Raw genomic sequence first — 17819 nt, 5'->3', positions numbered from 1 at the left:
ACAGTGGTCAAAGCATACACATCAAAAAACTAATACAGGTCAGGTGCAGTCGCTCATGCCTGTAACTTCAGCACTTTGGAAGGCCAAGGAGGGCGGATCACTCCTGTTCAGGAGTTCCAATCCTGCCTGGCCAAAACAGCAAAACCTTGTCTCCACTAAAAATACAAAACTTAGCCAGGAATAGTGCTGCATGCCTGTAATCCCAGCTACTTGGCAGGAGAATCACTTGAACCCAGGAGACAGAGGTTGCATGAGCCAAGGTCATGCCACTACACTCCAGCATGGATGACAGATCAACATTTGCCTCAAAAAAAAAAAAAAGAAAAGAAAAAATCTAATATGAAAGTATCAGAAAATAGAAGTGTATTTCCAGAGATTTTTAAGTATCATTAACTTGTATATTTCAATGTTAGAATAATGTTTATTTTAAAAAACAGTTTTAGTGTTCAAGGAATGAATTCTAAAATTGTTTTGTTCCTAAAATTAATTATATTTGTTATATGGTGTGAGTTGTTAAACTACTCTTAAGAAAAGATCTTACAAAAAGCTTCCAGAAAAACAGACATTTCTTTTACATTGAAATATAGCTAATTTCATCAAATAACATTAATAAAACATGTTTATCTTCCTATTTATCTCTCCTTTTTTATTTTTCAGTACGACTTACTTTAATATATCTGAAATATCTACTATATATATTGTTTTCCATGAGAGATGATTGATTAATAAATAAGATACTTCATGATTATAAACTCTCTAAAACACACAGAATTTATGTCTAATCATTTTAAGGTTAAATTTACATGACCATATTGCATAAATGTGTTTTAGAAAAAAATACTTAAAATTGTATTCAATACACTTCAAATAAAAAACTGCTTTAATTACAATGAGAAGGTCATTCTCACTTCATTAATATCTTCAAAATTTACTTCTGAAGCACTGAAGAAACCTCAGAAATTCATATAAATACTAACACCATTAATTCATCTGCTCGGTTTATGTAAATCTATGATAAATGTATGTCTTCAATTAAGTGCAAAGAAAGCAGAGCGTCATGAGACAGAAAATGAATATATAACCAAATTATTTTCCTTTATAGAGAAAATAGTAGGCTTTAAAGTTTCTGAGAAAAGATAAAAGGAAAAAATAGGTTGAGAGGGAACCATTTTCACTTGGCATTTAAGAATCCTATGTATGGCAGAAAACTCTGGTTTTGCCAAACTATCATGGTATGTAAATACCTATGTAACAATCCTGCAAGATGCAGGATGTGTACATGTACCCCAGAGTCCAAAGTACAATAAAAAAAAAGAAAAGAAAACTCTGTTTCTAAATTGTGATCTGATCATCGCTAAAGGTCAAGATCCATGCAGAGGAAACCAGTAGAAAAATACTACTTAAGTTATTTTTTTATTACTTTAATTTTTACAACAGTGTACACTGGATTATTTAGAGTCATGACAGGTCACATGGCATAGTTCTAAAGATTAGTGAGCCCATCTGTAATGGCTATTGAAATGTATGGCTATACACCTTGTATTTTAAGTATTTCATTTTAATTTCTAATATAGCGTGAAGCAGCACACACACTTAAACCAAAGCTTGTTGACATTTGTAATAATATTTATGTTGATTTTCCTGTCACCATGAAGACAGTCAAATTAAATGTAGTGTAAAGATGGTGCACTATGAAATCTTAAAATAAAGGAAAACAAGCTAATTGCTGAACAAAAATATTTGTTGTAAAATGATAACTACATTGTATAACCATTTATATATGATCTTTGCAAAAAGTGTTAATACCTATATATATATATATATATATGTATATATATATATATATATATATATATATGCTGAGTGATTAGAAGAGAAGTCATCTTGAATCAGAGGAGCAAATGATGACACTGAGAAAGTACATGCCAAAACTGAATGTAGAATGCTATGTGATGTCTTTAATTACATATTACAATCATTTATATCATTACAGTACAGACTTTCATCATGTTCTTTAATATGCCCTATCATTGATAAGGTACACAGTTAGGATGAGAATTCAGCAGAATGTAGACTTGACATCTCATCTGTGAATGTGTTATGAATTCATCAGATTGGATATTATGATATAATAATAAATTAAAATATTCATTGTTTCCCATAACCATGTAGTATAATAGTGTGCTTACATTTTTGTATCTTCTAGCTTAGCCGTCTGAATATTTCTTGGTCCACTTATAGAGGAAGATGTATAAAACTCACCAGGAAAAGCATGTAGAATAAGCTTTCAACATTAATATATTTTTTAAAAAAATTAGTTGCAACAGACTTATTAAATATTAACTTTTTCTGTATTAAAATGGTACAATATTCTATTAATACTAACAATTTAAGTATTCAAACGATAGATTTAGAAATTTATGGTTTTTAAAGTTAGTCTGGTTTGGTGTATCATGTTATTCTCTAATGAATTTTTATAAAACACCAATTTTACCAACACAATTTGCTTCCTTAAAAATAAAACCAAGGCTCTTACATTCAAGTATATCTTATTCAAATTGCTAACATCAACAGAATTTACATATCTTTGATGCCTTATAGTAACAAAGAAAAGTAATGAATCACTGAGGTTTAATCCAATTATAGTAATTCTCCTGATTCCAGTAGTCCCTGAAGCATCCACACTCTAACATTCTGCAGTAAAAATATTCTAAATGCTTCTTAAGTGAGTTCACTGAATTTTCCTTCTTAGAAACTCCAAAATACTCTAGCTGGCTTCTCTCTTGTACCCTGCTTCCTGCCCTACAATCTCTCTTCCTTGGCAAAAAATAATCTCTAGATTGTGTTCTTGATTCTTCCCATTGAACACCTGTTAAAATTATTTTTCTCACTCTTTTCCTTGGTTTAGTGATAATATCTTCCATCTATAATTTCTAATGCATTGTCCCTTTCTCCTTCTCCTCTGGCTAAAAAACATACTCAAAAATAAGAGCAATATAATGCTTTCTCTTGACCCTGTTATGTCTTGACCTTCTATCAATTGCTCTTCTTCCACACTTTTCCAATGAAGGCTTCTACTTTTGCCACTCAAAGCAAGGTCCAAGGACCAGCAGCATCAGCATTGCATGAGAACTTACTGAAAATGCAGAATCCCAAGTCTGCTGAATCACAGTGTGAATTGTTAACAAGGTTTCCAGCTGATTTTCTTAAGTTTGAAAACTTCTGGTCTACGCAGATTGTATATGACAAATTATATACATGTGTGGCTGTAGTTATATGCTTATTTTCACCTACTGTAAATAGAACACAGTTCTCCATGGTATGGTGCTTCCATCCCTAATGGCATCCTACCAGTGAGAAAGGCAGGAAGAGACAGAATATTTATGCTGTGATTCTCTGGTACATTTTGGTACTAGAAGGTCACTTTATATTCTTCCTAAATTTCTAATCATACCCTATCTTTTTCTGAAGAATAATTTCAGTTACCATCCTTCATTACATAAACCTGCTTCCAGTTGCTTCATATACTTTGTCTTTCTCAGACTTTATTTCGTCTTTTACTACTTCCTTCTTTCTAATTTTCTGATTTTCCTCAGGTCTTGGAATATCTTGAATTCGAACTAATAATTCAGCTCCTTTTCAGCACTCTCAATACAGTCTGTTGCCAACACCTGATAGGACGTATCACTTATCACCATTTCACTTCTCTCTTTTCCATGCTGGGCATTTAGGAGGTACTTTTCTTTGGCTATTAGTGTGTATCCTTCCTCATGAGTTTAGAGAAATATGTGGTCAAAAGACCTGTTAAATAAAAAAAAATGATTCTTACCTTCTAATTTTCCATTTATTGTCTTGATTTCTTTTTGATATGTAGCCTCAGGTAAACACACATAGTTCTGTTGAACACTCTCAGGAAGACTCTGTTAAAAGTAATACCAATAAATAAGTTCAATTTAAAAATCCTAATAATTACGAGTATCAAAATTTCCTAATTAAAAGGCAATTTTTAAAGCAAAATTTCCTACTTTAAAGGCAATTTGATTTAAGGGCAGACATGTATTGAAAACCAAAACATTTTGGTGCAAAACTTCATACATGCTCTCTAGATCAAGCTTTTCTTTACCTTCATGTGGCTATTAACTTGGTTCCTGAGCAGGAAAAATCAATCACATTTCCAAAAAAAAATCACTCTTGTGTATTTCAAAAAGTAACTCACTTGAAAATATCTAACTTACGTTGCAGTTCTCATAAAAAATAAATATGGCACTTCGAACAAAATACAAAACACTTGCTACTTACCGTAACACATATTGCATTAAACATTTAAAATATTCATGACTATAGAATTGTTTAGTGTTAAAAATGATGCATGTCATGAAGACAGCTTTCAGAGTCTGTCATATAATGCCTGCACAGAAAATCCAAAATACTGCTTTATTTAGGTAAACAGGGGCAAAAAATAATCAGAACATTTCTGATAAAATTTATGATGGTTGAAACAGTGCTTGAATAAAGTGAAAATGTGATAAGAAAAAACATTGTGTCATCTCTAAATGAAAGCAAACAAGTCTTTGTGTCTAATGACAAATTAGATAAAATCTACTTGTCTATTAACTTCCAACCTTTGCTGTGACCACCATGCAGCAGCTTCTTGTTTCTAAGAGGTCAGATACCTTCTATGTCATTCCACAGCTGTGACCTTAAAATACGTCGCTATTGTTTGATGCTTACGCTGCTGCAGCTTGACTGCCACAAAGGGACTCAAAAGTTTATATTTGTGAACATAATTTCTATTTTTAAAAATACTACTCAACCAAACTGTTGTTATTATAGTCCCATGGCTTTCCTATTCCTCATGCTTTTCTTTCTCCTGAAATGTTCCCTCAGATCTATACTGAATAGTAAAATAATTCAATACTTCCATTTTCCAGGCATTATCTTTTCAGGTCCCAAGTTTTACAAAACTACAGTTTAAACTGTCTCTCCATGAATCCAGTTAGAACTTTTATACATATAGATATACCACATCATGCATTTGACCATAGCTGGACTCACTGTAATTCTTTAGTTTTTAGACAAACTTACTGCAGATTCCATGTGAATTCCTAGTGAGTTCTAAGCCTTATTTTTTACACTATACCTAAATGGCTTCTTAATTTAATCCTACAGATGAGCAGAATTTCACTATGAAGAAGTAATCTACTTAGCACATAGATTCTTTATACAGTACATTCTAAAATAATCAGAAAAAATAATTTTGGGGTGACATATGCAAAGGTGAGAAAATAAATCTAAGCCTCTGGTTTTACGTTGTCACATCATGCAAAACTAACATTAAAAAAATTCAGTAATACACAGTACCTCAGAATCCCAAGAATTTTTTTCATCTTTCCCTTCTTTAGATTCTGATGGGAACATCTGATCTGTAAAAGGTTAATCAAAGATGCATTCATGAGAACATTTCTCTACTATACATTTCAAAAACATATACAAACCTATTTTCATTCAAGAATATATTTTTCTTCTGTAGCCTGCATATTCTTTTGGTAGATTACAATAGCAAGTTCTATAGTTAATCCATTAAAATTGAAATCTTAACAATATAAAAATTAACTTTATGTCATTAGAATGCAGAAAACTAGAAATTTGACTCACTTGTATAAATTATTTCTTCACAAAGCAGTCATATCCTTTTTCACCCATGAAACACAGTACGTCCTATGTTTGCTATTCATTCAGACAACCTTTATTACTTTTCAGCTCTCATTTCTTTACAAATTTTTATTTTTTAGTATTAGTTTGATCGACTCAGCAATCTCTATCATGCAGTTCTTCAAAAAAGATTATTTATCAATCAACAAGATTTTTTAAGGATATTAACTTTTTGATGTTAGTTAAATATATGTCCAACCCTTTAAATTTTAATATACCATGGCAGTACATTGGGTGTGCTTTGGAAGTGTGTATGTTTTAGGAAGATAAGCTTAAAAAACTTTAATTTCATGTAAAGTAAGAACTGCTTTAATTACAATGACATAGCTCTCCCCAAATGCAGCAATATGTTCAGAGTCAGCTTGTGACACCTTGGAGAAACATCAGAAATATATAGGAAAAAAATAATTGCCTTAAGTAACCAATGTTCCCACGTTATAGGATTAAATCAAGGCCCACACAAGAATTGAAGTGTTTCAGTCCAATGAGACAGAAAATGAATTACTAACATATTAATATCCAGTCTTCCTTATCAACAAAAAGTATAAATTACAACTATTTAAATCAACTTAAAAGAAAGCAAACATGCATAACTAAAACTTAAATGATGATTTAATCCTTAAGGGTACCTTTATCATTTGACATCTAAGAAGTGTATATCTGGTTTTAAAAAGTAAATTTGCCGGGCGCGGTGGCTCAAGCCTGTAATCCCAGCACTTTGGGAGGCCGAGGCGGGTGGATCACGAGGTCGAGAGATCGAGACCATCCTGGTCAACAAGGTGAAACCCCGTCTCTACTAAAAATACAAAAAATTAGCTGGGCATGGCGGCTCGTGCCTGTAATCCCAGCTACTCAGGAGGCTGAGGCAGGAGAATTGCCTGAACCCAGGAGGCGGAGGTTGCGGTGAGCCGAGATCGCGCCATTGCACTCCAGCCTGGGTAACAAGAGCAAAACTCCGTCTCAAAAAAAAAAAAAAAAAAAAAAAAAAGATCTATTTTCCCACCACTTTCTTTCTCTTTGATGAGGGGCAGTATCTGACATCTGTAATTACTATTTCTTTACCTCCTTTTTCACCCCTCTGGACAGAAACATACTCAGAAATAAAAGCAATATAATGCTTTCCCTTGACCCTGTTATGTGTTGACCTTCTATCCAACTGCCCTTCTTTCAGATTTTTCCAAAGGAAAAGTTATTCCCTTGCTACTTAAGAGTGAGGTACAAGAAGCACCAGCATCACTATCACTTGAGAACTTATTAAAAATGTCAGAATCTCAAGTCTGTTGTATCACTTTGTGCACTGTTAACAAGCTCTTCCGCTGATTTTCTGAAGATTGAAAACTTCTGGTCTATACTGAGAGTGTATGACGAATTACATACATACATGGCTGTGCAAGTATGCTTATAGTCACCTATGGCAGATGAATCACAACTCTCCATGGTCACGTGTTTCCATCCCTAATGCCTTCCCACCAGTGAGAAAGACAGGAGTGACAACATGTTTGCTAAATTCTCTGGCAAGTTTTGGTAACAGAAGGTCACTATATTTTTTCCAACTTTTTAACCATGATCCAGCTTTTTCTATAGAATTATTTTATTTTACCAGCCTCCATTATATAACCCTCATGTACTCTCTGTCTTCCTCAGTCTTCATTTCCTCTTTTACTTCTTTTCTCAGATAACTTTGAGTATCTTGAATTTAAATGAATAATTCAGCTCTTTATTTTTGGCACCCTGAATATCATCTGTTGTCAACACCTGAGAAGACATGTAACTTTCATTCCTTTTGCTCTTCCATGCTATCCATTTAGAGAATAATTTTCTTTGGCTATAAGAGTTTATGAGTCCTCATGCATTTGACAAACATTTAGTTAAATGATATTTTAATTAAAAAATGATTCTTACCTTCTATTTTTCCATGTATTGTCTTGATTTCTTTTTCATATGTAGCCTCAGGTAAACATACATAATTCTGTGCAGCCCTCTCAGAGTTAACCTATTAAAAGTAATATCAATATATAACCTCTTTTTAAAATTTTTTTTTCTTTAACAAAGTCTCGCAGGGTTGCCCAGTGGTATGATCTCCTCCTACTGCAACCTCTGTCTCCTAGGTTCCAGCATTTCTCCTATCTCAGCCTTCTGAGTAGCCGGGACTACAGGTATGAGCCACCACCTCTGGCTAATTTTTTTGTATTTTTAGTACAGACAGGTTTCACCATGTTGGCCAGGTTGGTCTCAAACTCCTGATCTCAAGTGATCCTCCCGCCTCAGCCTCCCAAAGCACTGAGATTACAGGCTCACGTGAGCCACCATGGCCTGCCTCAATAAATAATTTCAATTTAAAAAATAATAATGACTACCATCAATATTTTCTATTTAAAATCTTTTGTAAAACACAATTTTTTTTTACATTAAAGATAATTAGATTTAAGGCTGTTCACATATTGAAAATCGAAACGTTTCAAGAGAAAACCTCATATATGTTCTGTGGATCATGCTTATCTTTTATCTTCATGTGGCTATTGACTAGGCTACTGAGCGTGGAAAATAAATCACATTCACAACGAAATTCACTAGTGGGCATATTTCAAAAAGGAATTAAGTACAAAGTATCTGCCTTACTGTGTAGTCATCACCAAATATAATAGGGCATTTCAAACAGAATACAATGCGATTAAACATTTGACATATGTATAATTACAAAATTTCTGTTAAAAACTATACATGGAATGAAGAGAATTCTCAGACTATGTCATGTGCAGTAGAAACAGAACTCTGTAGAAGCTGTTTCATTTAGGAAAACAAGGGCTTAAAATAATAAGAATAGTTTTGATAAGCATTTTGCTGATAAAGAAATGCTTGAATAAAATGAAAGATTTATAAGGAATATGTATATTTATGCTATTTTTATAGGAATGAAAACAATTATTAGATAAAGCACGCAATGAATTGTTAAGACATAACTTCAGAAAAGTAGAGCAAGCTTTCATAAAAAGCAAAGAATAAAACACATATTCATCTGGGCACAGTGGCTCACACCTATAATCCCAGGACTTTGGGAGGCCGAGGCAGTCACATCATGAGGTCAGGAGATCAACACCATCCTGGCCAGCATGGTGAACTCTGTCTCTACTGAAAAAACATTAGCTGGGCATGGTGGCACGTTTCTATAGTTCCAGCTACTCAGGAGACTGAAGTAGGATAATGGCTTGAAACCAGGAGGCAGAGGTTGCAGTGAGCTGAGCACTCCAGCCTGGTGACAGAATTAGACTCCATCTCAAAAAAAAAAAAAAAAGAAAAAGAAAAGAAAACAAAATAAAATAAAAACAAACAACAAACATCTATTCATGAAACATCTAATATGTGCCAGATACATATCTGCAGATTTTTCTTCACCTTAGAATAATGAGGATGATGAAGACATTGGTGGTTATGCCACTTTCTGCTTCCTAGTCATTCTAGGTTGTTAAGAACAAAATGAACAAAGATGATCTACTGTTCAATCTGCTCAGAATGTCTTCATCCTAGGCTTTCACACGGCATACTCCTCATCTTTGCGAAGGGAGATTAAATGGCAGTCTCAGAAAGTTCTACCCTGACCATAGAATTCCCCTGCCACTCTCATACCCATGCTAAATAGAAAGTTCTTCAATTCTCTATCCTAACATTCTTTGTTTTGATTTTAAGAAAGAGTTATAGTGACTTAGAAGTGTTTTGTATTTGTTATTCTCTTCGTACTACCATAGCATAATCCCTCATCTTGGACATTCAGAGACTCACTGCCTAGCACACAGTGGGTACTCAAAAAGAAATAGCTCCAGGCCAAAAAGTTTAAAATCTCCTCAGGAAAGTCTAACTTTCCAAACTGCTTTGTTTCTATGGAAAATCTGTAGTAGTAGTCTGCTGCAAGTTACCATCCCTTTACCACAAATTAGAAATCCGCAAACCTGTTCTTACTCCACGTTCTTGTCCTAACAGTACTGCTTTCATTTAAATGCCACTTTGATCATTTTGTCTTATATTTGTATAAAGACTTTTTCAGTTTACAAGATGTTTTCACACTTGTTACAATGTTATTTCATCACTCGTACCTAAGAGGTAGATATGAGCACTATTTTTATAAACAAGGTTACTGGTATTTCATCAGGTTAAATAATTTTTTTCTTAGTTCCCATAGCTAGTAAGTGACAGAACCAAAATACAGACTTATCTTTGACATCCACTCATTGCTGTTACCACTACAGTACTGCTGCTTTAGATAACTGGTGAGGCCTTTCCTGTCTCTTCCACCTTCACAGTTGTGACCTTAGAATACATCATAATTATTTGATATGTATGTGGTTGCAAACATGGCAGCCACAGAGGGACTCAAAGAGTTCTATTTGTGAAAAGAATGTCTACTTATTAAAACACTACTCAACCAAATTGGTGTTATATATAGTTTTACAGGTGTCCTATTTCTCATGTTTATCCAACTCCTGAAATGTTCCTTCAGATCTATACTGGAAAATGAAAGTATACCAATACATTCAAGTCTCAGGCATGATCTTTTCAAGTTCCAAGTTGTATAAGACTAAGACTACAGTTAAACTAATTCTCTCTGAATCCATTTAGAGCTTTCTTACGTCTAGATATACACAGAATCATTTATTTGCTCATAGGCGAACACAGAGAAATTATTTAGTTTTCAGACCAACTTAACTTCAGAACTCAAATAGATTCCTAGTGACTTCTAAGCCACATTTTCTTTTGCATTATTCTATACTGGCTTCTTATATTAATCCTGAAAAGGAGCATAATTGCTCTATGCAGCTGTTATCTGCTTCACACATGATTGTAAAGTATGTTCTGATAAATGTCAGAAAATTATTTCTTATGAACACATGCAGATGTGAGCAAATAATGTCAAATCACCTTTTTATATCCTAACATAACTCAACACACTGCCATAATTGGGCCATATTTGGAAAGAGAGACAAAGTGCCGAGTCAGGATACAAAGGCTCTAGGAGTCTAGGTGCAATAACATGTGCAAAACAGTAAGGCATGAAATAACACGGCAAATTAGGAGTGCCAAAGTGATGTGATAAAACTAGAATACAGTCAGAGGAAATGAGATGATGAGGTACAATGGGGCCAGACCATATAAGATACTTGTCATGCTAGAATGTGAACTTATCCCTTCGTGTTGTGGGTATTTACTCAATGTGCAGATGAGTTACATCATTACAAATACATTTTAGAAAGTGCACCCTTCCAGCAATGTAAAGATAGATGAACATGGGGATATGGGGCAAAGCTAAAAGTTCTTCAAAATTATAGGTAAAGAGTTAATTATGGCAATAAGGGATGGAAAAGTTTAAGAAGGTAGAAAATACAAAATTTGATGTGTGACTGGATTGGTGATGTGGAGGAGGGTTGACGTGTAGGTTGTGGGGGAGACTCGAAGCACAGGTTGAAGTGCTGGAGCGTTTCACTGCTACTTCCTAGGTGTTATTTACTAGGATGGGGAAACCAGAAGACAGGGTAGATTACAAAGAGTCAGAAAAGAGTCGGGAAAATAATAAAAATGACGTTTTCCGTTTGAGACCCATACAATTTGAGGCATCCAAGGAGCTTGGAAGAAAGATCTAGATAAATACATTTGGAGTCTGAGTAGATGACCTACATCAGGAAAATTACATAGTGTTAAGAAGATAAATATTTATAAGATAGACTAAATGGGAAGAATTAAATCACGTAAACCTACGCAGAATGCTGAAATTTTTAAAATGAAATCAAAGGAGACAGGAAAACATGGGATTAAGTTTCTCCATTATATATGTCCAAATTTGTTTTGAGAATATAATTGTATTTATATTGGTAAATATTTATTTCTGAAATATTACTGCAATATACATAGTAGAATTGAATGCAAACATTTAATTCTAAAACACCAATTGAAGGTTCTGCAAAAGGGCCTTTATAAAATTTTACCTTTAAAGTTTTAATTGTACAAGAGAAACCCTTGACTAATAATAGAATTATAAGGCATTTTTAAGTACTACTATAAGGTGAGATAGAAATGTGAAACCCTGTTTTAAAATTCACATACTTTTCTTATGTTCCTGTAAACAGTACAATGCTAGCTCAAATTGCCTACTTACATCATATAGGATGGTAGTTCAAAATTGGGAAAAAAAAGATTTCATATAAATCTAATTAAGCTATAATTATTCAAGTTGAAGATTTAATAGTTTTTACCTATATCTATGATTGTCAAGCATTCTCCCATATTCACAGGAGAAATGAAGAAACTAAAATATTCAAGTCACAATGTGCCCACTGCAAGATATGTTTTTAAGAGTAAAAAAAACTTCTAGTGATAATTTTGTATATTCTGTTAACAATCTTTCCATACATATAATTCTATGATACTAAGTACTTTACTTTTAAAAATTCACAAATATCAATCACATTCATTTGATGTGTGCATATAATACCATTACATATAGATGCTAAGAGCAAAAGATGTCAGAATATACCTTGAGATGATTAATTTCTATATTTAATTCTTTGAGAGTGTTGTAGCTTAAAAATGATTTTTGTTTTTTAAGAGATCCAGATAAAAACCTTGTTCATATGACCAGAATATTTAATTTTAGTAACAAGATTAAATAAAATGCTTGCTTATTATTTTAATCTCTATTAACAAAAATATTCAAAACTGCTATCCAGGTTATTCCAAAGAGTAAGATAAATGAGGTTAACAACCTAAGAATATTTCAAACATTAAATTAGAAATCTTAAACAAGAAAGCAAAGAGTCAAAAATTAATAACTCAATTAAGCTGACAAGTCTTAAAACAGATCTCACTTTGCATTCTCCATTAATATAAGTAAAAATAGATTAAATATAAAAAATAAATTTACTAAAAGAAGTGAGAATTAAATTTTCTTTTCTTTTTAATAATTTTTTTACTTGATATAATATAAACATACATGTTTTGGGGTTACACATTATAACTCAATACATTTATATATCAAATCAGAATAATTGAGATATTAATCACCTTAAGTATCAATCTGTCCTTTATGCTACAAATATTTAGATTATTCTCTTCTAGCTATTTTAAATAGTACAACAAATTACTCTTACCTGTAGTTGTCTTTATATTTTCTTTCAGTTTTTTGACAAAATCAGTTATAAGTCAATCAAAAACAACTGAGCAGTATTTTATTGCCTGGCTATCATTTCTTAATTTTTATTTTAAATAATTTATATCATATTTCATTCTAGAGAGTTCAGGCACTCATTTAAACCACCCTTTTGCTGTATTTTATAATAATCTGTCTCACCTTGACTCTTTTATGCAGTCTCTATGTTTATCTTACCCTTCTTCAATGAATTATTTCCTTTCATCCTCTTCATCTAATTGATTATTACGAAAAACTAGTTGTATCCATTAGAGTATTTTTTAAGCAAAATAACCTGGGACAAAAATTTATCCTTACATTGTTTATAATATTGTACACATAATTAACATCAAAAAGTTTAAATTATGTATTATATTATGTGATATCTCTTCATGATTTATAGTTGTATTAATTACTTCTTGTGTGGAAAAATGTGAGAGTTTAGTAATTATAGTACCTTAATTAAATGGGTTTACATTGAAATAGTATAGGTTGTTTCTATTCTGTATTTCAAAACCTAAATTTAAATAATTATATAATTTGGTTTCTTCCATGAAACAGAAAAAAGAGAAAAAGTCATGGGTAGGAAGGGCAATGACTGATAATTGAAAGCCATACATAATGACTAAGTAGAAATCTGTAACTTAAATATGTTGAGAATTGAGACAGAGATGCCCTAAAAACCAGACACTGAAGAAATGTATTCCGTGAAAAAGATGTCTCAGGTAAATCATTTTTGAAAAGGCAGAGGAGAAGGGAGAAACAAATAACAGACATGACCAGTCAATCAAGTACGAGCTCCAGTCATGAAACAAGAAAAAAAACAAAACAAAACAAAAAAAACTACTGTACAATATGTGATGAAATACATACAATAGCGACTTTTGTTTATAATATATTCCTATAATGCTGATCAGTATTTATACTACAATTAGTTATTGATAATACCTGTGTAATAATGATTTTAATTTTCTTATTATATAAGACATTCAATTGGTTAAAACATACATAGTCTTCAGCCGCTATCTATAAGCTAGAACATTCTTACTACAGAGAAAAAAAATTTTTTTAAAGGATAATTCATAATCTTTTCACCTGAAGAAACGATTGGTAATCAGAATCCTAAAGGGTAATGTATTGCTTGAAAAGAAATGTTTAATAGAACATGAGGTGTGACTAAAATATATTAAATTTTTAAAATCTAAACTCCACTTGGAGGATACTAGAAATACAGTGTAAACTGCTTTCCTATTTACTACATATCTCTAACTTACTGACTTCTTACTTAAGACTTATTTTTTCAATATATCTCCCCTGAACTTTTGTATTCTAACCATTAATAGAAAATATAAATTTAAGCCATATTTTCATATGCATTAAATTTAATTATTAGATATATTATTCATATGATCTTACTTGTAACATTCCATTATACAAAAATTCATTTGTCTACATATTTATTCACATTGAAAACCTCTAAAACACTTTTTAGACTGTATTCTGGGTACTCTAGTATGCACACAAGTATGTTTTCTAACCTCCAGTACTTCATAGTGATGCAAGAGCTTCAAAATGATTATTTAAACAACTAAATACAGAATCTTCTGAAATTTAAAAATTTCAAATGTGATCAAAGATCTTTGAATAATATGTTTAAAAACTACAATTTAAAAATTCTGAAATTAAAATCTTACCATATCCTTACTAAGAGTCTTTGCTTCCAGAACTGGTTGTTTACTTGGGGTAAAACCAGCATTCTTCATTTAGACAAAGACTTTAAAGTATATTTTTCATGAAATAACTTAAAATAACACACTGGCATCCCTTAGCAATACAGATTGTGAGAAAGAGAATTTACATTTCTAAATTTCTACATTGTTTTTCTAATTAGGGATAAGGTCTAGCTATGTTGCCCACTCTTGGGTTCAAGCAATTTTCCTGCTTCAGCCTCCCTGGTAGCTGGAACTACAGGCATGTACCACCATGCCCAAATAAATTTTCACAATTTCTAATATTATTTCCATGTAATCCAAGAACCAAGAAGGGAAACTGAGAAAAAGCTCTCTCCTAAAACCTACATGATATCAAAATAATAAATGCCAAAAAAAACCCATGTGGTACAGTTTAGGAATATAACACTATCAGAGAAATTCCTTGATTACTACAAGTAACTGAATCCATTAAAGATAAATTTAAGCAAGAGTTTCATTAAGTTACAACGGAATAATTTTAAAAGTCACAGTAAGAATACTTATGTAAACAAACATTTACGAAAATTTATATATTCTTTATAGTGGAAAATATTCTTGTAACCTGTCACTAGGTCATCTCCAGCCCATTCCATTTTTTTGCCTTCACCGTCTCAAAGTATTTACCAAATATTTATTATTTACTAAAGTAAAAAATAAATTTTTTAAATCAACTAGTCATATTTTTATAAAATGTTTTTATCTGACCAACTTTATATTACCAACATAAAATAGTGATAATTATAGCACTGCTAAACATGAAAAGTAAACACTATATGGAACTAGAGTACACCTGAGAAAATCAGTTAGTTCACAAGAGACCATTTTACCTTGTTAGTAAGACTGAAGTCTTCCTCAATTTTTGTAGACTGTAAATTTTCCATAGATGGTTTGCTGAAAAGATTTTAAAGCAAAAAGACAACAAAAATGAGCAAATTTGTGTATTTTAAAAAAAACTCTGCTAGCTCCTGTCTTGGTGCCCACTCTAAAAAAAGAAAACAAAAACAAAATCTGGGGGAAGATCAGTCCTTCTCTATATTATATTATGTTTCTGGGTATAATTATAATATGGCCTCTGTTTTAAAAAAATATTTTAGTTACGTATTTTAGACTCCGCCTCCCCAACATTTAACAACCAATGAAGACTCACTTTTAGTTCCATAACAAATAGTTACAGCCAATACAATGGCATACCCAAAGTATTATTTGTTCTCATAAACCATCTGTCCTCAAGGATAAACTGAAAATCTACTTAATGGTTGACATAACTTCTGCTATCTAAACTGGAACAAACTTGATAACCTAAAATGAGGTAGAAAGTTACAGTTTCCTTGTCCCTTGTCCATTATCTATCTCTGATTCAAAGACTAATCTGTGTCACTGGAAAATGACATTCTTTGTTTCTCAGCATAAAAACCACTTAGGAAGTCCCTGTTGCTTCCCTTCACCCTAAAACACTACAGAGAACGCCCTGAAATATTTGAAATGTTGAAAGGCTGAACCTACAAATGTCAAAATACAAATGTATATTTGCTATTGGGAGTATTTTTCTCAATAAAAATTGAAACTAAAAATAATAAAATTGGATTTCCTATTCTATACTGGTCCTTCCTTGTTCAGGTCTACATAAACTAGCAAAGCCTTAAAAATCTTCATACTCAAGGAGAGAGACTTCTAGAAGAACTGAGTCTTGGTGGTTGAATTTCTCTAAGTACTATACATACACAGAGAGAAAAACCTGGAACTGGGAGACACTGTATATACTGAAAGTGTCACCCGCTTCCAGATCTTTCTTCTGCATGGCTTCATGGCAGTCTCCAACCTTTAAATATTCAGATCATCAAAGCAGATTACTGAAAAGATAAACGCTAATCACCAACCTAGAAGCTCTGCATTTACCTGTTTCTGGAAATCACCAAAATGGAGACTCAATCAGGTATTCATTTCCAACATAAGCATGTTACCAAAAACCCAATTGAAGCTCCATGACTTATTTGCCAGCCAATCTTACCCCTGCTTTACATGTACATGGGTAGGTCATCAGACACTTGGAAAAAGTGAGGCAAAGGATAGGGGACACCTGCCCTGGGCCACAGATCTATGTATATCAGCGAACTTCAGCTCCCTAGCACTCAAGGCACTCTAAGCCACTCCTGTGAAATCTGGGGTGAAAGAACATAATAGGACATTTCTATATCTCATAGAGACTCTTCCCAATGGCTCATTTTTTTAAAAAAATCTTTCAATAGAAAGCTTGAAGTTTGTTCATTCCTCTAATTAAACAAACAAAAATGCAGTGACCTATTCAGGACTTCCTTTGAAACCTATTTTAATATGCCTTTCTGAATAACTCCCAATGTCTTTTGTATTTTTGTTCCTCTAATTTATCTTCATCAAACTTGTCAGAAGGCCAATATTCTGATCTTTTTGGTAAAATGCATACTCCTACCAACCCTGAAATTGTTTCTCTTCAAATTTAGCATTTCCCTGATAATTCCATTCTTACTTACTTCGACTGGGTTCTCTAGCTAATTTCATTCTTATCCTTTTCCATTGGTTTAATTAGACCCATTCCCTCTTCCTTTCTATTATTCAAACACTCACTTACATGATGATTCAGAAACCAGAGTAATGGGCTTTAAAATGAGTTCAAATGTTACTTCTGCTACCTCCTATACTTGAATAAGTTACTTTGAGTTTCAGATTCTCCACCTGAACAACCATTCTTCCAGGTATTAAATACCGGTTGAAATATGAATGTACTTTGGTTATCCTCTAAGAGTCCTTACAACCCTAAATTTCCATGTGCTTTTCATTTTAGGTATAGAAAAATGGGGCTGGCAGAAAGGAATAAAATAATAGAAGAAAAGAACACCAGGGAAACCAGAGAAGAAAGTAATCAGGAAAAGATTTTTAAAAGCCATGGAAGAAGAACAAAAAAACCAAAAGCAAAACAAAAAGAAAACCTCTAAAAATACTTAAAAACATTTAGATATATGTACATAATGTCACTAACAGGTAAAATAGACCAGGATTTACCTGATCTTGCTTATCAAACAAAAACGTATGTCTTGTGGCCACAGCTAAGTAAGATCTGCTCTAAAAACTTTCATGGTAAGAACAAGGTACTGGTTACCAGCTCATCTGTCACACACATTAGAACAAACTCTTGGATTAACCAGTATTCT

At 32.5% G+C, this 17819-nt stretch overlaps 1 protein-coding gene across 1 annotated transcript in view; it reads right to left on the bottom strand.

The window, feature by feature from the left end:
• ANKRD30A (ankyrin repeat domain 30A) overlaps positions 1-17819 on the bottom strand; it is a 107860-nt gene that overhangs the window by 72117 nt on the left and 17924 nt on the right. The window contains 4 exon segments of the mRNA XM_074405305.1: positions 3830-3920; positions 5362-5423; positions 7615-7705; positions 15462-15525. Coding sequence (XP_074261406.1) covers positions 3830-3920; positions 5362-5423; positions 7615-7705; positions 15462-15525 — 308 coding nt within the window.

Source organism: Saimiri boliviensis, chromosome 8, assembly GCF_048565385.1.
Source record: "Saimiri boliviensis isolate mSaiBol1 chromosome 8, mSaiBol1.pri, whole genome shotgun sequence".
Classification (NCBI taxonomy): domain Eukaryota; kingdom Metazoa; phylum Chordata; class Mammalia; order Primates; family Cebidae; genus Saimiri; species Saimiri boliviensis.
This window is presented reverse-complemented; position numbering and strand designations above follow the sequence as displayed.